The sequence below is a fragment of the Phascolarctos cinereus genome, unplaced genomic scaffold (assembly GCF_003287225.1).
Source record: "Phascolarctos cinereus isolate Bilbo 61053 unplaced genomic scaffold, phaCin_HiC Scaffold_5;HRSCAF=322, whole genome shotgun sequence".
In the NCBI taxonomy this organism is placed as follows: Eukaryota; Metazoa; Chordata; class Mammalia; order Diprotodontia; family Phascolarctidae; genus Phascolarctos; species Phascolarctos cinereus.
The window spans coordinates 240,977,233-241,002,591 of record NW_027555958.1 but is presented as its reverse complement, the minus strand read 5'-3'; the positions used below and the strand labels follow the sequence as shown (position 1 = coordinate 241,002,591).

General features: G+C 40.2%; 1 protein-coding gene across 1 annotated transcript in view; it reads right to left on the bottom strand.

Annotated features, from left to right (window-relative positions):
* The window catches only part of SLC26A8 (solute carrier family 26 member 8), a 180,657-nt gene extending 155,728 nt beyond the window's left edge, over nucleotides 1-24,929 (bottom strand). Inside the window, 3 exon segments of the mRNA XM_020999637.2 lie at nucleotides 7,321-7,460; nucleotides 12,770-12,967; nucleotides 24,835-24,929. Coding sequence (XP_020855296.1) covers nucleotides 7,321-7,460; nucleotides 12,770-12,930 — 301 coding nt within the window. The 5' untranslated portion in view covers nucleotides 12,931-12,967; nucleotides 24,835-24,929.
* Between the last annotated feature and the right edge of the window lie 430 nt (nucleotides 24,930-25,359).

The following is a 25,359-nucleotide window of genomic DNA, read 5'->3' as shown; positions in this document are numbered from 1 at the left end:
TACCCTGAAGTATTATGCCACAGACTGTAGGATGAGCCTGTCTGGCCTAGCAGACTGTCAAGGGAAACCAATAGCAAACAGGCAGAGAGGACTGTCAAGACCAGCTGATTTAGCAGCACTGACATTGAGTCTGAAAGGTAGGTGGAGAGTCTTATTAGACAGGCAGTCAGTGGCTCTAAGGTAAGAGGCAAGTTGGGATCCCCAAGGCATAGGCCCAAGTCAGTACATCAGGCAGTCAAGATTAGGCACACTTGTTAAAAGGGAAGAGATCAGTAGAATAAGGAAAATATCAGCAGGAAAGAAATGGAGGCAAAGATTGGCAAGAAAGAGTTTGGGTTGTAGTGGCAAGAATGTACTTTGCATGACTCAATGGCTACCACAAAGACATCTTGCCATTGCAAGAAGTAAGGCTTCATCTACTTCTATCACCCTTTAAGTACAACAGTTGAAGCAGAGTCTTTAATGTGGAAAATTCTTGTCCACTGAATGACTATAACTCTTTCTTTAGCCTTCACCATGAGCTGTACTAGATTAGACAGGACACGTATTAAACTCTTGATTTCACTATATGTTTATCTAATTTAATCTTACTTAAAAGTTTATTAAAAGTCAGTTGGAAAATTGGCTCTTCAAAATCAGAAGATATGGCTAAGAATTAAGGAATAAAAGAAACCAAAATCATGTAAATTGCGCAGAAGATTCCCACGTATATATCATTAATAATTTAAGAAGCAATTTGGGGGCAGCTAGGTGGCTCAGTGAACAGAGCATCAGCTCTAAAGTCAGGAGGACCTGAGTTCAAATCTGGCCTCAGACCAAACACTTGATACTTACTAGCTGTGTGACCCTGGGCAAGTCACTTAACCCTGTTTGTCTTAATCCACTGGAGAAGGAAATGATAAACTACTCCAGTATTCTTGCCAAGAAAACACCATGGATAGTGTTGGCGGCATGCTATGGTCCACAGGGTCACGAAGAGCTGGACGTAATTGAATGATAGAACAACAAAGACATGAAACGAACCAAATAACGTCACCAAGAGTTGCAAGTGAGCATATCTTAACAAATAACAAAAATGTAGTTCTCATTTTCAAATCAGCTGTCTGTACATAATCAGACCAGACTCCTGTTAGAGGAAAGACTAAAATCAATACAAATTAGAAAGGGGGAGGGGGAAGGACTAAGGATGTAATACAGCACCTACTGTGTGCCAAGCACTGTGCTAACTGTTTTTTACAAACACTATCTCATTTGAACCTCACAATGATCCTTCGAGGTAGCTGTCATTGTGATCCTCATTTTGCAGTTGACAAAACTGAGGCAAATAAAGGTTAAGTGATCTGCCCAGGGTAACACAGCTAAGTGTCTGAGGCCAGATTTGAATTCGTTACTGAGTTCAGGAACCAGGCCCAGGCTTCTATCCATGTGTCAGATGTCTCTAGAATTAGAAGAAAGAATAAAAATGAGATGATGCAATTAAATTAAATACAACATGTTTAAAATAGTCCAACTGAACTTATTACATGAGACATAAACACAGAAAATAAGCAATGGATGGAATAAACAACAAAACTATCAACATTTCTTAGTTTTTATCAACCTTTCAATCATCCTAAAAAAGAAGCCAAAAGAGCTTAGAAACCTCAGTCTCCATGCAAAGTAGAGAGATGGTAGCCAAGGGAAACACTGATTTAGAATATAAATACTTTTGTGAAATCTGTTGGAGAAAAATGATAGACATTTATGAGTGATACCCTCTCATAAAATAGTACTAAGTGGTAGAAGGAAAAAGGGGTTTAAAGAAAGTTTGGTGAAAAACATAAATAATGCAAATGATCCCAAGAATATTTAAGAATAAAATTAGGACAACGAACAAACAAAAAATGATAAAGATTTCCCAAGACCATTTTCTTCATCAATGCTGGTAGAGCCACCACAGTTGAGCTCAAATATCATAGTCCCAAAATGTGCCCTAAGAGGGATTAGAAATGGAACAGACGGAAACAGATGAAAAAAACGTATCTATACCAAAAAATGGGAGGTTCTTTTTGAAGGCAAGACAATTTTTAAGGCATTAAGGATCAGTTATCAATTCATCTGAAAAGTATACCAAATATTTAGAAAAATATCACAGATATTATTACCACCAAAAAAAGGCAAAGGAGAATATGCCACTGTCCCTGTGATTGAGAAGGGCTCCCTCCAAGGAAAAGGGCTACAACTCTAGATTTATAAAGACTGAGTTCAATCCTTAAAGAGCCTGACACCTAAAAAAAGGGAATAAGGATTTTCTCACCCTCTCTGCCTCACTGCCCCCACCCGGAGTTTGGGGATAATCTCTTAAATAAAGCTTAAGTGTATGGTTCATATCTAAGTCTAAGGTTCATATCTAAAAGAGGAAGCATCAGACATAGGATAGCTTATCCATTTCCTCCACCACAAAAGAAATGCTTAAAATACAAAGAACTCATAAGCACACATAAGATCCTTAAAACGTGAAATAAAAATTCATCACACCTATGCCTCCTAAGACATAAAGTCAACTTTGTAGGACTTCACTTTTATCTTGGGTATGTAATAATAATAATACCTGGGACATATGTTGTTGTTCGTCCTTTTCTGATGAGGACCAGTGACATCAGAGGGTGATGTCTTAACGTTCGAGTGAATTGGATTTAAGTGAGGCATTTTGGAGAAGTCATCGGAACTTATCTCTTCCTGGACAAAAATCAAGACAACTGTTGATAGCCATGGATGCAGTGAATGACCCTGGCAACTCTGATCTCTGACCAACCTGTAAGCACTCCACTGTGCCTGCTTTATCTTAAACCTTCATGGCCATTAAAAAAGAATCGTTCTTATCTATCCATTCCATCTGGGGAAATTTTCATATGCTTGAAGTAGATATCCCTAACTCACTGATGGGTTTGAGACCTATTGGTTACCCTCAACCTGGTTTAGCCCATCTGTCAAAACAATGTGGCCCTTGAACATTCTATAACTTATTAGAGCTAGCTCAATATGAGTGAGGTCAGTCAATAAACATTTATTAAGTGCTAATGCTTAGCACAGTCATTGTGCTAAGTGGTAGGAATCAAGCAAATCAAGGAATCAAGCAGAATGAAAGCTACTCCCTGCCCTCAAGGAGCTTACAAAGGGAAGAACCAATCAATCATTTATTAAGCCCCCAGGTACTATGATAAACTCTGAGGATTTAAAAAAAAAGGGAGCAAAAGACAGTCTTCACCTGCAAGTCACTTACAATCTAATGAGAGAGACATGCAAACAAATGAGGGTTGGAAAAGGATCTCTATAGAAGGTGAGATTTTAGCTGGGACTTAAAAAAGGCAAGGTGATCAGTAGGCAGAGTTGAGGAGAGATGGCAGAGAAAGGAAAGCTTTCTAAGCATGAAGGATAGCCAGAGGAAATGCATGGAGCTGAGAGATGTAGTGTCTTGTTTGTAGAATAGCCAAAAGGCCAGTGTCACCATTTAAAGGAGCATGTGTCTGGGAGTAAGATGTAAGAAGACTGGAAAAAAGTAGGAGGGAACTAGACTAAAGGGCTTTGAATGTCAAACAGCGCATTTCATATTTCCTCCTGGAAACAACAGGTAACCACACATTTATTGAGTAAGGGGATGACAAGATCAGACCTGCTCCTTAGGAAAATTACTTTAATGGCTAAATGAAGGATAGATTGGAGTGCAGACATCTGAGGCAGGCAGACCCACCAGGAGGTGTGGGATAATGAGGGCTTGTACTAGAGTAGGGACAATGTCAGAGGAGACAAAGAGGCATATTTGAGAGGAATGTTGCAAAGGTGAAATCAACAAACTTTGTTTACATATTGAATATGGAGGGTGAGAGATGATGAGATGTCCAGGATGACTCCTAGGTTGTGAGCCTGAGGGACTGGGAGAATGATGTTGCCTTCTACAGTAATGGGGAAAGAGGAAGGAGCAGGGGAATGGCTTAGGGTGAAAAGATAGTGAGTTCCATTTCGGATATATGGAGTTTAAAATGTCTACTGAACATCCAGTTTGAGCTGTCTGAAAGGCAGTTGGAGATGACAGACTGAAATTCTGCCAAGAATTTAGTGCAGGATAGAAGCAAAGGGGCCTGGGGACTGGAAATGATGGTAGACTGGGCAGAGAGACAGTAGGGAAAATTTGGGAGGGAGTCAGGAGTGCAGCCTGGAAAAGAATGAAGACATGACTGGCCTCGATTTCCTTCTAAAACTGGAAATTTGGGGATGAACTAGTCAATCCAGGACTGGAAGGTACTTCCAAAGTGTTCATGAATTCCAGGGCTGGAGTATACCTGAATGAAGTAAGAAGAATGAAGAGGTTTCTGGAGTGTGGTAGAAAAAGTGAAGGAGAGAGTTAGGAGTATGTATACCTTGGGGCAGAAATATAACCTGTGACATAGAAATGAAAACTGTGATGCAGAAGTCAAGAAATGTAATGTATTAAGAGGGAAAATGTCAAAGTTTCAGGGAGGTAAAATGACACTTTTTCTGGGCAGAGCACATCTGGAGTACTGGGTTCCATGCTGAGCACTACATTTAAGAAAAGGGTAGGTGGTGTAGTGGATAGAACGCTGGGCCAGAACTCAGGAAGATTCCTCTTCACGAATTCAAATCACTTTTAAGGTTTCCAAAGTGCTTTACATGTATTATTTTATTTAATCCTTACATTCCTGTGAGGTAAATACTATTATTATTCTTATTTTATAGATAAGTAAACTGAGGCAGAGAGAGGTTAAGTGATTTGTCAAGGGTCATACTGCTAGCAAGTATCTGAGGCTGGATTTGAACTCGGGTCTTCCTATTCCAGGCCTACTCTATCAACTGTGGTACCTAGCCCCCTTACAAGAACATTTCAAATACAGGAGACTACCTATACAAGGGCATGATTTGAGGTAGGAAATGGAACATCACATATGGAGAACAATTAGCCGGCCAGTTTGACTGGAATGAAGAGTGTGTGATGGGAAATATAAAGATTGAGATTACAAAAAACAATAAATGCCAGGCTAAGGATTTGTATTTTATTTTAAAGGAAATAGGAAACCACTGAAGATATTCTGTAGAGGTGTGACATGGTTAGATTTGATGGATATATTGGAGATGAAGAGAACAGAGACAGAAAAGTTGTTTAGGAAGCTACCGTAAAAGTCCAGGTGAGAGGTGCTGAGGGCCTGAATAGGGCCAAATAAAGGTATCTCTCTCCTCCATCAAGCAATCTTCCCTATGTATGTTAAAATCATTCAGGCACACCAGAGATAGCTTCGTTTGATGACCCTCTGATTATTACCAAATAGAAAGACCTAAGCTTGCCTAAGGTATTTGCCACTGACATGAAAGATGTCCAGCACAGAATCCAAACGGAAGGATTCCTTATAGACCATGAGGTCCTCCGAGTGTTCCAGCTTGCGAATAATATTGTGCTCGACACAGAACTGAACTGGGAGAAAACAAGCAAGCTGGATTGCCCTGGCAAAACTATGCAGTTTTTAAAAATAATTCCAAGCTTCTTTATTAAACAAATATCCATTTTTAACATTTAATATGCTTCCAGTGACACGACTTAGCTACAAATCATGAATGCTACAGTCACTGCAGAATTAAATTTGCAGGTCATCCACAGGAAAATGGAGTGACAAGGGGTCAATATGAATTGGCTGCAAAAGAATATCAATGAAGAACTAAGCACCAAAAGTAATGTAAAAGACGTCAAAGAGTTGTCCAGTCAGAATAGGAAATAGGGCAGTGACACAGAAAGGGGCAATAGATGGACATCCCACACGCTTCTCCCATACCCCCAATTGTCAGAACATCTAGAAAGAGGTCCCCAGTGCTTTGGATGCAACTCCTCTTTCCCTCAGAGGTTTATGAAAGGACCCATCCTAGACAAAAGTCACAGCAGATGTAAAGGCATGGATGGATGGCAACAATCTGTATCATTGGAGAGAATGCTCAGTTTAATCATAGAGACATCAAAGTATTGAAATCTCTGCCTCTCTTCACCATTTGTCTGTTTAACATTATGAACTCCTTTGATGAGCACTTACTTTATATGCAGCCAACAGCCTACAGCATAGTAAGGATGGTTTTTAAAACCCAAATACTTGAATTGTCCTTATTGCTCAGGGGAAATTTACAAGAAGTACTTTGCATTACTCTGACAGATGAAGTGTTTATTTCCAAATTAAACTGGGTTGCAAGGAGGCATTGAGAAGTGGAACAGAAATGAAAAATTAGACTAGCACTTTCTAAGTAAGGTCTTCCTAATGCGGTTTTTTTCTTACCTCAAAATTTCAAATACCTAATTTGGTCAGCATGGGTACCATCTCCACTGTCACAGATTAAAGCTCCTTTATAACCTAGGAAATGGTCTTTGAAACCAATCACCTCAGTGTTTCCAAATGTTATTAGATTCATTCTCAGACAACCAACATCCAGGCCATGCTGGGGCTTATGTTCTCCCAGAAAAACCTGCAAAAATCCCAGGTTACCACCATTCCACCAAGAGACACTGACTTAGTTTCTATGAAATATGGTTTCATTTTTCTGGTGTATTTATTTATTTGTTTGAAAGGATTACCAAATCATTAGCATTAAATTTAAATTTAAGCATAAATACATGCTACAAAGTCAATTAAAATTTTTATATTAAACAACACTGTGTCTTATCCACTCAGAAGCAGAGATGGATCAGTGACAGCAAGAGTGATTCTTGAGTGTCCTCCATTAGTGCTGTAATAAAGAACTGACTCTACTACTACTTATACATCCCAAAGTTTATTTTTTAAAGGATAGCACATTAAAGACTTTGTCCTATAATTGAGTGTGCTTCAAAAATGATCAATTTGAGCTGTTACAATAAGGGTAAGCTGGGTGACTATGGACCAAAAACTTTGTGTCAAAGTCTTCAAGATAACCATGAGATACCCTGGGGATGTTCTAGGGACTCCTAAAATTTCTGAAGTAAAAGTTTAGAGCCAAATGAGTCATTTTAGTTTGGAGGGGCCACATAATGCCTATTTCTGCCCTGGGCTAACCTTAAAAGAATGCAGAAAATGAAAAATTCCAGGATTACTTGGGGATTTTGCACTCTTTTCGAACGTTTTCAGGTTCCAGATTGAATTGGGTCTTCCAGAGCCATGTCAGAGAGAATTAGAAAATTAGCAAGCAGTCAAATGAATGATGGTAAAACGTACTTTCCTTTTTACTATAGCAGCACAAACCATTACTCACCATGAACAGGAGGGCAAGGCTCTAAGTCTAGTGATCCCTCCCTCTTCTTCACAATATCCTTACCTTGGGGAACTTGTACAAGGCCAACATTTAAGCCAGCAAGCAAATCTCCAAGAAGCCAGTCCTTGAATCGATACACACACATCCATTCTAGGAAGGGAAAGATGCCAAATATGACTTTTTTAAATCTCTTCCATGAGCACCTGCAAGGAATCAGAATAGCTTAGTTATACCTTCCATGCAGTCTTCCTCACCTTCCCATGTGTCACCCTCCCTTTCCTACCCATATTGATTGTGTGGGCTATTCAAGAATTAGTCACTGTCCATCCCAGCATGTAGAACAGATCTGTGTTCTATTTGGTGCTAGACACACTGTTGGAGAGAATTAATTTGATTAAATGAAAGCTTTTGAGCCTGTCACTTGAGAGCCTGTTTGAGGGTTGTGTAGGAAGAATAGAGCACTCAGTCCTTTTACCCTCTTCCCATGATGATGTTCAGGAGTAAAGAGAAAAGCTGTGCAATGGAGCAGCCTGGATTGTTGTTTCTGTCTATTGACATGAGGAGACAGATAAAGTACTACAATTTACTCTCAATATGATCAGCTAACATTTTTACCTGGCCCTTTACGCTTATATTTCATACTTTTAAAGTTTATACTTTAATACTTTACTGGGTGTTTAGAATAAAGTCATAAGTGCTATGTCTTTGTCCTAGAACATAAAGAGAGTTGCAGAATATGAAGAAGTTACAGTCTCTAAGTCTGAGAAATTTGGAATATACAGGAAGACAAGAAGAGGATTAATACATATAGTTTATATTTCATTACTTGTGCTATTAAAGGGGGGAAATGGCACAGATAAATTTTTTTTAAAAAAACCCTTTCCATTCAGTTTTAGGGTACTCTTTGTTTACATTTACATTGGACTATGGGTCTAAAATTCTAGATTCCCAATACATCAAACAAAAAAATGAGGTCACAGTCAAGATGCAATCAGCTTCTTATACTCACTTTTCTATCCTTATTCTCTGGCTCAATATCTTTCTAATTCTCACACGATGCTAGCTAGGGAAAGTGGCATCTTTTGTTTTAGCTGACTTTTATCAATAAATTTGTCTTTTCCTTGAAGGTATAAAAATAATTATTAAATATTTTTGTTTAAATGGGCTTTTTCCAAAGAAATTTGGAATTATGCTAACCAAAATGTCTATGCCCTTTGACCCAGAGATCCCTCTGATAGACAAAGAAAGTAAATGACAAAACAGAAAGGCTGCATATATACCAAAATATTTATAGAAACGCTTTTTTTGTAGTGGCAAAGAATAAGAAACAAAAGAGATGGCCACTGATTAGTAAATGGTTGAGATACACAAATGTAATGGAATGATTATGTCTACAATGAATTTAGAAAAGCATGGTTAAACTTCTATGAACTGACAGAAAGTAAAGTAAGCAGAACTAGGAAAACAATATACACAAATGACCACAAGGATGTAAATGGAAAGAATGATAGTGAAACAATAGAAACTAAGTACTGTTAAATTATAATGACCAAGGTTAGTCCCAAAGAAAAGATACAGAAAGACTCCTTTCCTAGACTTTTTTGGCAAAGATGAAGGCCTACAGGTGTGAAATACTGAATAAATGTCAAATTTTTTCAGTGAGTTAATTTTGCTGAACTTTTCCCTGTCCTTTTTATCCTTTGCTATGAGGGATGCCTCTCAAAGAGATACACTGTGAAATGTAGGTGATGGGGGAAAAAGATAACATTAAAAATTTTAAAAAACAAAGCTAAAATGTTTTCCTAATAGTAAAAGTACAAAAGTGGGGAAGAAAATCTCAAGTTTCTTCACTTTTTAGTTCCTGCTAAACCAGAGGCTCCAGGCTATACATAGAGTAAGAGAGGAAGTAACAATGTCAATAAAGAATTTAAAAGCAAAGATATTAGGGGTTTTTCATTGAAAAGTTGTTGATGGATAATAAATTACTAGTGGTAATAATTAATAGAAACATAGGCAAATACAGGGATGAAGATATATGTTCAACAATTTTATCTAGAACTTTAAACTTTATTCAGTCTAACAGATGCTAGGCTGATGGAAACAGTCAATCCACAGATGCTGGGCCAAGAGAGATTTTTATTCTGAGGTAGGAATAAAAGTGACTCTCCCTAATTATGGCATTATGTGCATACAATGAGTGCTAGGATATTTTTACCTTCCCTTTTCCCTGTCCTGTTTGAGACAAATACAAAGCATTTCCAGCCCAAAGTTATACACGGGAATGGGTTGATCGGGTAATTAGGAGAGGCTGGAGAAAAGAAGAGAAAAGACTATGAAAGATGAGCAGTAGCAATGGCTGAGGGAAGACAGGGTCACTGGAGATTACTGCTTCATCTTGCACCATCAAGGTGGCATCAAAAGTTTGAAGTACTATAGATAGTTACCTTCACACAGTTGGGAAACTGGGAAATTGGATGGCTATGCTACAGAGCCACAAGGAATGGCACAAAGACTGGGGGAAGAGGAGAAAGACATATAGGGAGAGAGACATAGAAAGAAAATTCAAAACACTGCTATGGGAAAGGGGGAAAGGGATTCTTGTACAGGAAAGGAGCCTTAAAAGAATGAGAAGATCAGGCCCTTTCATTTATGACAGAATTGCTGACACAGGGGTTACACACAGAAGAGGAGAGCTTAGGACTGGAGATATTTGCTCATGTACCAGCTCAAGTTTTCACTTCTCCCTACATGCGTTCTGACTGTAGCCCTAGTGCTTCTAGGCATGGCATGGAGCAGTGAGGATGAACAAATGTTTGTCTTGAGGCTGAGGGTTGGAGTTTGAGGAAAGGAGATACAGCAAGAATAAGTAAACAGTATGGACATGAATGGCAGAAAAGACATGTGATGATAAATGAAAAGGTTTTTTCACAAATGGAGTAAATATATATATATGTTTGAAAACAAAAAGAGCCAGTTGAGAAAAGAAGAGACTGCCAATACAGAATGAAATGAGGGAGGAAATTAAAAAAAAAAAAGAGGAAGGTATTCAGTAGGAGAATAGGTAAGAGTTTAGGAGATAAAAGGGCAGCCTATTTTTTAAAAGGAGGAATTAAGAAAGGTAGAAAAGTAAATAAAGAAGAAAAGGCAATTCAGATTTCAGTTTCACAATAGGGAAAGGTGACAAGATTTTCAGTTGATGAGCAAATGATGACAGAGAAAGAAAGAGAAGTGAGAATTACAGCAAAGTCTTAAGAAAAAACTGTTCATTTGTAGTAGATGAAAGGAAGTGTAGCATTAATTGTCTTATAGCATCTGCCTTTTGACAGACACAAAGGATTAAAGAAAACACGGTGTGGTATAGGAGTGGGGGAAGTGGTTGGTCACTATAACTCAGGGTAAACAAGGTGTGGGAAAAGGGAAAACAGCCCTAAGTTCAACTCTAGTGGACAGAACATTAATGTGTTCATCTTCTTATCTGAGTGCTCACCCTTTGGCATTTTAATACATTCTTTTAGAAGTTTGATACAATGGATAAAGAGGGCCTGATTAGTCAGTGAGAGCAAAACCGAAAAGAACATATTGAGGTCAGTCTACATGAAGGTGAGACTCCAGAAAAGCAAGGACATAAGTAGAGTCAAGCTGTCAAATGTCATCATGTTTGATCTGGCTAGAGGGTGAAGATGAGAGAAGGTAAGGAAGGAAATTATAGTCTGAGCTGTTGACTGTACAATGCCAGTATGAATGGAAGCACTGAAACATACTTCTCTGGAGGTTGGAATCAATTCAGCCTATGATGAAACCCTAAGACAACCAAAAAGCTTATTTTTCTGCATTTTGGCTGGAGTTGTTGCCCTTTGTTCTCAAAGAGGACTGTGACATCAGGGAGGTGATGCCATGACATGCAAGTGAATTGGATTTAAGTGAGAGAATGTTGTGCAAAGTCACCAGCTTCACTTTTTCCTCTGGAGCCATCTGGGTCCAGTGTCAAGATATAGATCAGGACAACCAGAGATGGCCCTGATTTGGCTGGAGACAAAAATAACTGTAGCTAATCAATTAATCAGCAAGCATTTACTGAGAATTTGCTCTGGTGGAAATGATCATTGAGTTATATTGTCAGCAGTGTTTGAAAGGCTATGGAGGGAGAGGTATTGAAAGACTGGAGAAGGGCAAATGTCTCAGTTTTCAAAATAGGGAAGACAATAGTATCTTGATATCAATTCCTGGAAAACTCTAGAATTTATTATTAAAAGGGTACAGAATATATGCTACTTGAAGGAAGGGCTGTCCTATTTTTGTCTTTATATCCCAAACCCTCACACATGACTTGGAACACGATTGGTACTTAAAGAATATTTGTTGAATTAAAAGGGATAGTTAGTGAATATCTGGAAAAAGGAGAGTTGATCACAAAGATCCTGACTGGCTTCCTCAAAAACAGGCCATCCTCAACTAATCTTATGTCCTTTTCTGACAGTTACTGGACTGACTGAAGTAGGAAGTGTTACAAAGAGAGATTTTAGCAAAGCATTTGACCAAGTCTTATGTTATTCCTGTGAAAAAAAGATAGAAAGGTGAAGGCAAAGCAATAGTATAATTACGGGGATTCAGAATTAGAGAATACTAATGAATGGTTTGATTTGAACTTGAAAGAAGTCTGCCATTAGAGTGCCCCAGAGTTCTATGTTTGGCCATGTGTTATTTAATATCTCTATCAATGAATTAAAGCTATAGATGGCACATTCCTTAAGTTAGCAGATGACACAAAGCTCAGAGAGATAGTTAATACAGTGAATGGATGACAAAGTCAGAATCCAAAAAAGATTCTGACAGGCCAGAACACTGAGTCAAATATAATAAGATGAAATTCAACAGGGATAAATGCAAAATCTTATATTTGGTTCAAAAATTTAGTTCCATAAGTACATAGTACATGGCTAAATAGCAGTTTCATTGTCATGTGAAAGAAAGATTAAATTTATTCTGCTTAGTTTCAGAGGGCACAACTAGGATCAATGGATTGCTGACAGGCAAACTTAGAAATTATGAAAGGAAAATATTCCCAAAAATTAGAGCTATGCAAAAGTGGAATGGACAACATGAAGAGGTTTATAGATTTTTTCATGGGAGGTCAAAGATTAGATGATCACTCGTTGATTATGTCATAATTAGAAGGATTCTTTGTTCAGGTATGGGTTGGACCAGATGGCCCCTGAAGGACCTTCCAATTCTAAGATACTGTGATTCTATTTGTCCATTACTATAGAGGTGCCCTAGGTTACAGAGTAACTTAAGCCATGATTCCTACCTTTAAAGAGTTTACTATTTAGCTGGGGAGATAGACTTAGACATGTGAAATAACTAGATAAGTCCTAAATTGTACAGTGCTGGCTGCAAGAAATACAGGTAGTAGGGAAGGGAAACATTAGAGTAGATTGCAGCAGTCAGGGAAGGCCTCATAATTCCAGCCTTGTTTAGTAATAAGTAAGTAGTTAGTTACACACATACTCACCGGAATTGCACTCTGTGTTTAATCGTGGTGATACTAATATCCACGTTTCCTGAAGAAGTTCCTTTCCTTCTATGCTCTCTTTGAAAAGTTTCTTCATTGTACACTTCTCTTTTCACATCATAGAAGAATTTGCTAGCCTTACGTTTTATACTGGAAGCCATTGTGCTCCTTTCTAGCTGCACCAATCCTGCTGAATACCTGCACAAGAAATTAAGCCCAATCAGCATCGCTGTTACACAGAATTAGAGACGAAGCTGAGAGGATTTTTTTAAACTGGTAAGAAATTTCCCTCCACAAATATCCGTAACATATACCTTCTCTCCATTCACACAACCACTACCCCAATTCAGAACTGCATCATCGTTTGCTGAACTAGTACAATGACCTCCTGAGCTCCCTATTTCCATTCTGTCCCTTCTCCACACAGCTGCCAAACTAATCCTTCTAAGGCAGAGATTTAACAATGTCCACTTTCACAATCAGAAACATCATTAGATTCCTATTACCTCATAGATAAATTACCATCTCCTCAGTGGGGTACTCAAAGTTTTCTACCATCTGGCTCCAAGCCACCTTTCCAGATGTTTCCTATTACTCCCATTCTTCATCCACTCACTCTTGCAGCTGAACTGGCCTAACCAACTCAGCATTCGGCCTTCTTTCTCCATGCCTATGAAAAGTCAGTGTTCCATGCGTGGCATGGGCACTTTTCTCATTTCCACTTCTCATAATCCTTAGCTTCATTCAAGGTTCAGCTCTGGTAGCACTTCCTGATCCCTGACCTTCCTTGTGTTTAGCACTCTCTCTACTTCCTCAAATTACTTAGCATTTATTTATCTACGTATATGCCATCTCTCCCCAGGAGAATGCAAACTCCTTTAGGGCAGGGACTAGCTTTAGTTTTTTTGTCTTTGTATCCACAGTTCCATATTTCATAAATGTTTGTTGAATTAAATTATGTATTATACTTTCCTAGCAGATTTAATTGACACAATTTCCTAATTATGTTAAGATCATCATAACACTTAATGCTTTAAGATTTTGCAAAGCTCTATCTATCTTATTATCTCATTTGATCCTCACAACAACCCTATGCTAAGTTATGTGCTAAGTTAAGTGACTTGCCCAGGGTCACGTAGCTTAGCAAGTATCTGGGGCAGGATTCTAACTCTGTCTTCCTAACTTCAAGTCTAACACTATCCATTATACCACCTACCTGCCTAGATGGTCTTCCACGGGTTAGAATCTTGGTCCACCTACTCCAGGACCTTGTTTCTAACAGTGACATTAAAGGATGCAAAGGAAGGGCATCCTTGATTTTGTTTCCCAGAACAACCTTGTTCCAGCCCCCTTCACCAGGCCCTTGCTACTAAGTAGCACTTTCCCTCTGAAACCACTTCCCCTTTACACCTTATATACAGTGTATGTACATAGTTGTTTGCTTGTTTTCACACTTATTAGAATATGAGTTCCTGGGGCAGCTAGGTGGCGCAGTGAATAGAGCACCAGCCCTGGATTCAGGAGGACACGAGTTCAAATGTGGCCTCAGACACATAGCACTTACTAGCTGTGTGATGCTGGGTAAGTCTCTTAACCCCATTGGCTAGCCAAAAAAAAAAAAAAAAGAATATGAGTTCCTTGAGAGCAGAACCATGTTTTTGCTTTCCTATTTATCCCCAATATATAGTACAATGCCTAGCATATGCTGCTGTTCAGTGTCTGATTCTTTTCAGCCCCATTTGGGGTTTTCTTGGCAAAGATACTGGAGTGGTTTGCCATTTCTTTCTCCAGCTCATTTTACAGATGAGGAACTGAAGCAAACAGGGTTAAGTGACTTGCCCAGGATCACACAACTAGTAAGTGTCTGAGATCGGATTTGAACTCAGGGACTCTAGGTCCAGCATTCTATCCACTTCACCACCTAGTGGTGTTGTTGAGGACGAAGATGATGATGAATGTACCCCCAACAACACTGTAATTTCCCTGATCATACAATCATGTTCCATCTTCCATGAATTTGTTTGAAGCATTTTTTTAAAGTTACAGTATTTATATTTTCAGCATCTCACCTTTTAGCAGTAATAAGTTCCATGATGTTATTACTTATATAAAACAGTGCTTCCTTTCATGAAGCCTAAATTTAATTATTTCAAGCGTCAATGGCTGTTCTTTAGTTATAAGAGACTAGGAGAACATGAATAAGTCTGTGTTCATCCTATTTATAGCCTTCATGATTAAAAAACTTCTACCATATTCACTCTCAGTTTTCATCTTTTCATACTGGAGTCTTCATTTTTAAAATCCTGATCTTACATGAAACATATTTTTGTGGATCTTCTCTAGAACTTCTATAGCTCCATCACATTTTTCTTGAGAGGTGGGAACTAGAACTGTTTGAGCTTTCCAGAGGATCCTATGAGTTTCTACAAGGGCAGGTAAATGTTTTGGATTTTGGATTTTGTTTCTAACATTCTTCCTGATGAGATATAATGGCCAGAATGATCTAGAAAAGTGGCAGCTGAGTTTCCAAGTGGGCAAGCAAAAGGTAATGAATGCAATCAGGAAATAAAATCCAAATGATACTTAAGGAGGATGGGCTCTAAACTATAGCTTAAGACCTAGGATCCTCATACTGCTCAGTAAAAGCCTGGGTTCCCTTGAAGCCAATGTGGTAAACAAAATATTGGGCATCAATCCAAATTGCTTGAATTGTTTTTGCTTTTTCTTTGTAGACCAAGAATTAATCACAATCATTAGCACATGGTTAGTGTTTAAGAGGGGCTTGGTGATTGACTGATGACACTTTTAGAGGCAATGTGATATACTGTTACTGGGAAGTGCACTGGACTATGAATCAACATGAACCTGGGTTCAAATATCACAACAGAAGCAAACTAGCTGTGTGACCCTGGGCAATTCAAATAACATCTCAGTCTCAGTTCCCTTATCTGTAAAGTGAAAATAACTATCTCACTGAGTTTTTATGAGGATCAAATGGGATGTTTGTCAAATGCTTCAAAGACCTTAAAGCATCATATAAATGGCAGCTATTGTTTTCAGGGAGACCTGTATGGATGGATTATCCATTCTTATATTTTTCCTTGCTCCGAAAACGTAGTAATTTTCATTTATTTATTTATTTATTTTGGTGAGGCGATTAGGGTTAAGTAACTTGCCCAGAGTCACCCAACTACTGAATGTTATGTGTCTGTGGCTAGATTTGAACTCAGGTCCTCCTGACTCCAGGGCTGGTGCTCTATCCACTGTGCCACCTAGCTGCCCCCAAATGTAGCAATTTTTAACAAATGCCACCAACACTAGTGGGACGTTGTTTTAGTCCCTAAAGCCCATTCAGCCTAAGTTCTCAGTTGAATCTTTCAGCAGATAATAAATTGTATACCTGTTGGCTGGTAAGCTCTAATTAAATAAATAAGCTCACTTTTTCCTATTCACTGAGTGACTTTTGACCCTAGACAGCTGGAATGGATTTTTAACAACTTATAACCAATCTCCTTCCCAAATTCTCAATCATTTTCTCTCTCACCCTTTCGTCACAATGTATATTCAGGGTACCTGAAGTCAAAAAGAAAAACTATTTAACATACAAAAACAGTTTTCATATTTAAAATGCGAAGCAATTTTCTGGCCTTTAATTACAGTAGATGTTAGGGAGGGTAGAAGTGAAACCATAGGATCATAGAAACAGAATTGGAAGGCACTTTTGATATCAAGTTCAACCCCCTCATTTTAGAGACTGAGGAAACAGGCATAAATAAGCTAAGTTAGTTGCCCAAGAACACACAGGCTGAGGTGGGATTTAAATTCAGGCTGTTGGTCTGAGGTACCACATCACACCTATCAGATTGGCCAACATGACAAAACAGGAAAATGATAAATGTTGGAGAAGATGTGGGAAAATGTGAACACTAATGCATTGTTGGTGGAGTTGTGAAATGATCCAACCATTTTGGAGAGCAATTTGGAACTATGCCCCAAAGGCTATAAAAATGTGCATACCCTTTGACCCAGCAACAGCACTTCTAGGGCTATATGCCAAAGAGATCATACAAATGGGAAAAGGACCCACATGTACAAAAATATTCATAGGAGCTCTTTCTGTGGTGGCAAAGAATTGGAAATTGAGAGGATGCCCATCAACTGGGGAATGGCTGAGCAAGTTGTGGTATATGAATGTAATGGAATACTGTTGTGCTATAAGAAATGATGAACAGACTGACTTCTGGAAAACCTGGAAAGACTTGTATGGTCTGATGCTGAGTGAAGTGAACAGAACCAAGAGAACGTTGTACACAATAACAGCCAGGTTGTGCGATGACTAATATTGATAAACTTAACCCTTCCCAGCAATACAAGGATCTAAGACATCTCCAGAGGCTTCGTGATGGAAAATGCTATCCACATCCAAAGAAAGAACTATGGAAGTTGAATCGCTATTTTTTTTCTCTTCTGTTGAGTTTTGTTTCCTCTTTCTGATGGTTCCTCCCTATTGGTTTTAATTTTTACTTACAACATAACTAATGTGAAAATATGTTTAATAGGAATGTAAATGCATAGCCTATATCAGATTGCATGCCGTCTTGGGGGAGGGTAGTGGGGAGGATGGTGGAGAAAAATTTTAAACTCAAAATCATATGAAAGTGATTATTGATAAATCAAGATAAATTAATTTAAAAATTTTTTAAAAATTAAATTCAGGCTGTTGGACTCCCCCTGCAGCCTGGATCTTATTCAGTTACAAGAGTATCTTTTCCTTGATAGTTTTTCTTTCTCCTTCTGGTGTCCTGTCTAGGCAGGAAAGGCAAGACAAAAGTGAAAGGATTTCTTAACCTGTACCTGTGAGCACAGCCATTACAAACCTGTGCCATGTACTACATAGAAATTTTGTGGTGAATAGGTATTTGTTAAGTTCTAAAAACAAACCATAAGGGACATAACTCAAAAATATCAGATAGGATTAACCATACTCTTCTTGTGAGTTGGTGTGGTCTCTCAGAAAGACACCTTAAGTCTTTACTTATTTCATAAAAGAAAATCAAAATAGGAATACTAATTCTCAGAATGCTACTGGAAGATATGCTTCCTTCAACATTCCCTCCACTTATGAATGTATGACTCAGCAAAGGAGGTACTCACACAGAAGGAGGGGAGGGACTGTATTTCTTTTTGCTTTTACAAGTATCCCCTGGGGTGTAGGGTGTTCAGGGAAGACTAGCACCTCTGCTGTGAGGTCTGCTGAGCCCTTTTCAGGGCTGCTTTCCACCTTTGGTTTCCATCTGATTCACTGACTCTTACCTGTGGCTCCAAGAAGCTGTATCATGGCAGTGGCCATGCCCCCATAAACCTTTTCAGCAGACCTGCTAAACCAGGTTGAGGATAACCAACAGGCTTCAAAACCATCAGTGAGTTGGGGGGGCGGGGTATGTCTACCCCAAGCACGTGAAGACTTCTTCTGATAGAATGGAAGGACAAGAACAATTTTTTTTTCCCAATGGCCATAAAGGCAATTGAAGCAGGTGCTGTGGAGTGTTTAGAGCATGGCTAGACGTTGAAAACACCAAGGTTATCCACTGCATCCCAAGCCATCCATATCATTTTTACCATTTTTACTTACCTCAAAGTCCTGTGGTAACAGGCAAATGATGAAGCAGCAGGTATGGATATACTGGGAGCTGTAGTCATAAGCCTGCACAGCTCAGGCCATGGGGTCACCGTCTCACTGGACTTACTCAGTAGTGGGATCTGGTACTAGGTGCCTGAGCAGCTTTTTTTAAGGACCACACTGCTTACCTCCTGGCATAAGAAAGGGCCTAGAAAAGGTGCCCTAAAAATTTTCTGCTTCACCTAACTCTGGCCTGCTTGCCACAGCAGGCAGGGATCTCACCTTGTAGTCAAAACACAAAAAAGGTACAAAAACTTTTGTAAAGATGATTCCATTCACCGGTGGTACATGGAATGCGTGCATGCTTATGGATGACACAAAATCCAATAGATCTGAAAGACTAATAGCTCTTGTTTTGAGAGAACTTAGCAGGTATTGCATCCAAATAGCATTGCCTTGAGTGAAACAAGGCTGGCAAATGAAGGCCAGCTTACCAAAGATGGAGCTGGATACATGTTTTTCTGGAGTGGCTACAGTGATAAGAAGCACCTTGAAGCTGGCATAGGTTTTGCAACCGAAACTAATCTAGTGAACAAGCTTATATGCTTACCAAGACTAGTGACAATGCGACTGCCACTTGCAGGAAAATACCACGCCACCATCCCACCATGACGAACTCTGATGAGGTCAAAGAAAAATTCTATGAAGACCTGGAGACTCTCATCATCAATGTGCCCAAAAGAGGACAAGCTTATAATTCTGGGTGACTTTAATACAAAGAGTAGGCAGAGACATTCTTGCAGGAGTCCTTGGGAGAAATGAAGTCAGAAACAGCAACAGCAAGGGTTACTTATTACTAAAAATGTGTGCATCACCATCATTGTCTTCCACTTACCTAAATACAATAAAACTTCATGGATGCACCCTCACAACAAACACTGGTGTTTAATAGACCACATCATTGTAAGAAAAGACAGACAGAATGTGACAGTGACATAGGCGATATGCGATAAAGAGTCCTAGACTTAACCTCTCCCAGCTAAATATTTGCACTCATCAAAACTACCAGAAGACTTAAGGTCAACAGATTAGAGCACTTCTCCCAGCTTGAACAGTTCCTGGCTAACTTGGAGGAAAAGCTGAGCCAATGCATGGTTGGCAACAGTGGAGAAGAAAAGGAGTGGGCAGCTTTCAGAGATTTGGTGTACAGCACTACATTTACTCATCTGGGCCAGAATAACTGCAAACATCAAGACTAGTTTGACAAAAATGATGGGAAAATTGAGAGGCTGCTAAACTAAAGACAAGAACTCCACAGAGCTTACCAGCAGGGTAGTCAGGCCATCTCTAAGAAGGCAGAATTTAACTCCATCAATTGTAAAATTCAAGAGAAGCTTAGAGAGATGCAGGATTCTTGACTCACTAAGAAGGCAGATGAAATTCAGTTTTAAAACACTGGTAGTAACAATCCAAAGTGCTTTTATGATGTCCTGAAGGCTTTTTATGGGCCAAAGACCTATGGTGAATCTCAACTATTCAGTGCTGATGGAGCCACATTGATTAGTGATAAGGACATGATCCTGGTGAAATGGGCTGAACATTTCCATGGTGTTCTCAACAGATCATCAACCAATGCTGAAGACAATGTCTATATGCCTCAGGTTGAAGTCAATCCCTCTCTAGTTGAACTTCCAACTGAAGAAGTGGTTTTGAATGCTGTTAGGCTCCTCAGCTATGGCAAAGTGCCTGGTGCTAATTTTATTCCAACAGAGATTTACAAAGCAGAAGGTCCACTGTTTGTACAAAAACTGACTGAAATTTTCTGGGTTATATGTAAAGAGGATGTTATCCCCCAGGAGTTCAAGGATACCTCCATTGTCCATCTCCATAAAGGAAAGGGAAATAGGTCATCCTGTGACAATCACAGAAGGGGTCTCTCTCTTAGTCATTGCTGGCAAGATTCTTTTTTTAATAGCTGCAATCAACTGATTAAAAAAGATGATGGATTAGGCATCTGCAATAGTGACTTCAACTTCTACACCTGGTTCAATGCTGATAGAAGTAATCTGTTTAATAATTTTAGAAGCACTGTTTGAATCAATAAGGTGTTTGTGGATTCTCATCTGGAATCGATCACAAGTCTTCGAACCTTCACTGTAAGGAGCTTTTCTAGTTGTGATTTGAAGTGTCTTAGTGGACATTTGAACAGGTCCTTTCACTTTCAAGTTCTTTTCTTTGGCTCCCCTAATTAGGTCAGTGCACACTTTCTCCAGTGATTTCACCTGCCACTAGTGAGAGTAATCCGGATCCAGTGAATGGCTCCACAAGGCTCTTGCCAGTGTCTTTGAATGCCATGGTAGTGAAGTGGCTTCCTGACCATCTTATTTCTTGGCAAGAGTGGAACAGCAAAGAGTCAGGAGGAGGAGAGGCAGCAACTGCCGACTCCTGAGGCTGAAGTGGTGGTACCTTCACCAAAGAGTGCTAGCAAGATTCTTGCCAGAGTCTTCCTTAATAAGCTTATCTTTGACCTGGAAGATGGTCATCTACCTGAGACCTAGTATGTCTTCAGAAAGGGCCAAGGAATGGTCAATATGGTGTTTGTGGCCCGACAACTGCCCAAGAAATGCCAGGAATAGAACAGAGGTCTGTACCCAACATTTGTCAATCTGACCAAGGCCTTTGATACTGTCAGTCAGGAGGGCTTATGGAAGATCATGGCAAAAGTTGGTTCCCCAGAGAAGTTCATCAGTATTCCATGTCAGTTTCATGACAGCATGCTTACCCAGGTTCTGGATAACGGACAATGCCCTCAAGCTTCCCCAAGTCACCAATAGAGGGAAGCAGTGCTGCATGCTCACTCCCATGCTTTCTAGCATGATGTTTTCAGCAATGTTGTCAGATACCTTCAATGAGGACAAACATGGCATCAGTCAGTCACCCCACTGGTAAATTATGGTAACTATATTTAACTTGAAAAGAGTACAAGACAAGATCAAAGTGAAGAGAGAGTTGGTGCATGATTTTTTGTTTGCAGATGATTGTGCACTCAATGCAGCCTCTGAAGCTGAAATGTAAATTGATTTCTCTGCTTCTCTTTTGGCCTAAACATTAGCACCAAGAAAACAGAGGTTCTCTACCTGCCAGCACCATACCACCCATATATGGAACCACTGGTTGCATTAAGTGGAGAAATTTTGAATTCTGTGGACAAGTTAACTTACCTTGGCAGCATACCTTCCAGGGATGTACATACAGATGATGAGGTTGATGCACACATTGCCAAAGCTAGCTCAGTGTTTGGGAGGCTTCAGAGGAAAGTGTGGGAGAGAAAAGGTATTAAATTGCCTACCAAACCGAAGGTCTACAGAGCTGTTGTGCTGACCTCATTGCTGTATGCCTAGGAAACCTGGACAGTATACTAGAGACATGCCAGGAAACTGAAAGGCTTCCCTATTTGAGTTGTCTTAGGAAGATTTTGAAGATCACCAGAGAAGATAAGGCACTGGACACTGAGGTCCTCTCTCAAGCTAAACTGTCAAGCATTCAAACTCTAGTGAAGAGAACACAATTCCAATGGGATGGCCACACTGTTTGAATGCCAAAGCTATGTTTTCCTAAAAGACTACTTTACAAAGAACTCACACAAAGAAAGTACTAGCACGGATGTCAGAAAAAGTGATACAAGGACACTCTCAAGGTCTCTGAGGAACTTTGGAACTGATTGTGAGACATGGGAGACAAAAGCATAGGACTGCCCGGAGTGGCTTGCCTGAATCAAAGAAGACGCTATACTTTATGAGCAAAGCAAAACTGCAGTAGCTCAAAAAAAACGTGAGGCGTGCAAATTTAGAGACATCTTTGCTCCAAAAATTGACATGGCCTATTTGTGTCCAACTTGCGGTAGAGCCTTCTGAACTCATATCAGTCTCATCAGCATAGTTGGACACACTGTACCTTGAGCCCAACATAGTGATGACACTGGAGTCCTCTTTGAGCACACAGGACAACAACCAACCAACTCACATCCCAAGGGCTTTAGCACAGTGCCTCAAATGTAGTAAGTGTTGAACAAATGCTTGTTGACTTGACCAAGGCTCCTAGGACAGAGGCAGTCTGGATAAAGCATGGGAAGAAGTTCAGGCTTACTGGTGCATTTGCTGCTTAGCAAATAAAGAAAAAAGAAAAAGACAATAAACTGATGAAAACTAAGCAAAACAGATTTCCTAATACCTAGTACTCCCAAAGTCAAATCTGCTAACTCCACCTCTCACTTGGCCCAACACTGTTCCTTTGTAAGCCTGGTACGGCGACACTGGCTCATGAGTCAGAAACCCAGATTCTTGCTACCTGTGTGACCTTCGACAAGTCATTTAAGCCTTACTTGGTCTCAGTTTCTTCATGTGTAAAATGCGGAGGTTAAACTACAAGGCTTCTGAGGTTTTTTATCATTTTAAATCTATTATTCTCTCTTTCTTGTGGACACAATTGTATTTTGTTCCTCCTCCTGCCAGGTCCTGCTTCTAATTTTTCTCCCTCTCCCAGGGTAATTTTAATTACTCAGTCTCACCCTCCAGAAGACCCTATGGCCTTAGGTAATGCCCACACTCTACCTATCCTCCCAGTATCCTATCTGCTTCCGCCTATCTCAGAGTTTGTTAGTGTGTCTGGGGGAGCTTAGGAAGAGTTGCCACCTGCCCACAAGGGCACAGGATTTTGTCAAGTTTTTCCATCGCTCCATTAACAGAAAGAACATGGAATTTATGGTGACATGACCTGGTTTGGAATCCTGTCTGGGATACCTGTGTGACTTCTGGCAAAACAACACCACAAACATTTGCTGAGTGTTTACTGTGTTCAGAGCACTGTATTGGGTATTGGTGAAAACATTGTGTTCCGCACATAAGAAATTCCATCTCTAGACTCCTGGCACTTTTCACTGGCTGTTCCCCTGGGCCTAGAATGCTCTCTCTCCTTATTTCTGCCCTATTGCTTTCTTCTAGTCTCAGCTAAAATACCATCTTCTGTGAGAAGCCTCTCTTGATGCCTTTTAATGCTAGTGTCTTCCCTCTATTGATTATACAATTTTTCTTGTATCCATCTTGTCATAATTGTTTTCGTGCATAATTATATATAATTATTTACATGTTGTCTCCCCCATTAGACTATGAGCTCCTTAAGAGCAGGGGCAGTCTTTTGCTTTTCTTTGTATCTCCAGCATTTAGTACAGTGCCCAGCATATAGCAGGTTCTTAAGAAATGCTTAATGACTGACTGACTAAAGGAGTATACTGTCATATAGAAGGATAAGATACCCATACAGAAAGCCATAACACACAGAGCAAATGTATTGAAGTGGCGGAGAGCAAAGTGCTATGTGACGTCATAGGATTTAGAACTGTATGGGGCCTTAAGATATATAAAGTTCAAACCCTTAATTTTACATATGAGGAAACTGAGGCCCAAAGCCTTTAAATCACAAGCTGATAGAATTTCAGAACTGGTAGAATTCTGATAGGCCAACAAGTCCAACTTCTACCTGGCCAAGAATTCCATCTACAACATCTCTGAGCAGTGGTCATTCTGCCTCTACGAAGATGTCAAGTGATGACAAAAACCCACCTTTTCCAGAGAAGTCTTTATACTAATTGGAAACTTAAATTCTGCCCTTTGGGCCAGGCAAGACTAATACAATTCCTCTTCCACATGACAGCTATCACTGTGATACAAGGCCAGGAGAGGAAAGACAGCCTTCAACCCAGATCCTCTAATTCCCAATTCCCTGATCATTCTGTCAAACAAGGAGAGGGAGAATGAGCCATGTGGGGAAATCTTCTGTAATCTTACTTCTCTGTAAAGTGAAGGGGGTCTAAGTATATGACTCAAAAAATCCCTTCCCCCCTTAAGAATCTATCCCTGTGTTATTTCCTATGGTGTGTTTATAGATGGGCCACTTTTACCCTGCATTAACTCCACCTCTCACCTTGTTGAGATTTCTGGGCCTGAGGAAGCCCAGCACCTCTTACTTCCTTTCTACAATCCCGCCCTTCTCCTGTTTTTCTTCCCTCTTTCTCTTTTCTGCTTCTCCTCTTCCATCTTTCTGCTCTCGGTCCCTTTCCGCACATCTTCCCTCTTGGCTCCTCCTCTTTCCCCTCTGCTCCTCCTTTTCCATCGCTCTGCTTTTCCTCCCGTCCAACCCCGTTCCATTTCTCCTCAGCACCTCCCCCACCCTCAGGCTCTGGGCCACCTCCAGGCTTTGGGGGCGGGCTCTCCCCAGGTACCTCCCATCCATCTCGGTCAGGTGCCCAGCGGACGTTCGAAGAAGACATGGCCCCGCCCAGGGGAAGCTCCTAATTTGCTAATTAGGGCTGGAGTAGTAAGGAAAGTGAGTTGGGGCCTGGCCAACTCAGGCTTCCATCCTGCATTTGGGGTAACCCTGCCTGACTCACCCACATTACTCCTACTTGTGCGAAAGTAAGTGAAGGAGGGCAAGCCTGTGGTCGCAGGGGGTCGGGGTCTGGATGCTGATCGGCCCGCGAAGGCGCCGCCCCCAGCCCGGGAGGCTAGGATCCTGGCAGTTCCGGAGCCGTTGTGACGGAACTCGTGCTCATTCTAAAAGGCTTGAGGAGTGAAGGTGGGGAGGGGGGCGGGTAGTGCAGCAAGGCTCCCGCATCACTAAGGTACACTCTGACCGGGGGAAGTTCTTTGCTTTTTCTTATTTGTGTTTTGCACTCAGTTGCTTCCTTGGTAGATGCTTCCTCAGTCCCTTACCCTCACATCTACATTCCTCAATTCCTCACGCTTATCCTTAACCCCATCCCTTTATCTGTCTTGACTTTACTCTTCCATTCTCAACTTCTCATCCTCAGGTCCTACCTTTTTGGCGACCCACTCTGCACTTCGCTGTCACCTCACCTTTACTCGATACAACCTCTTTATTTTCAGCCTCAATTTTACCTTTTATCTTATCACCT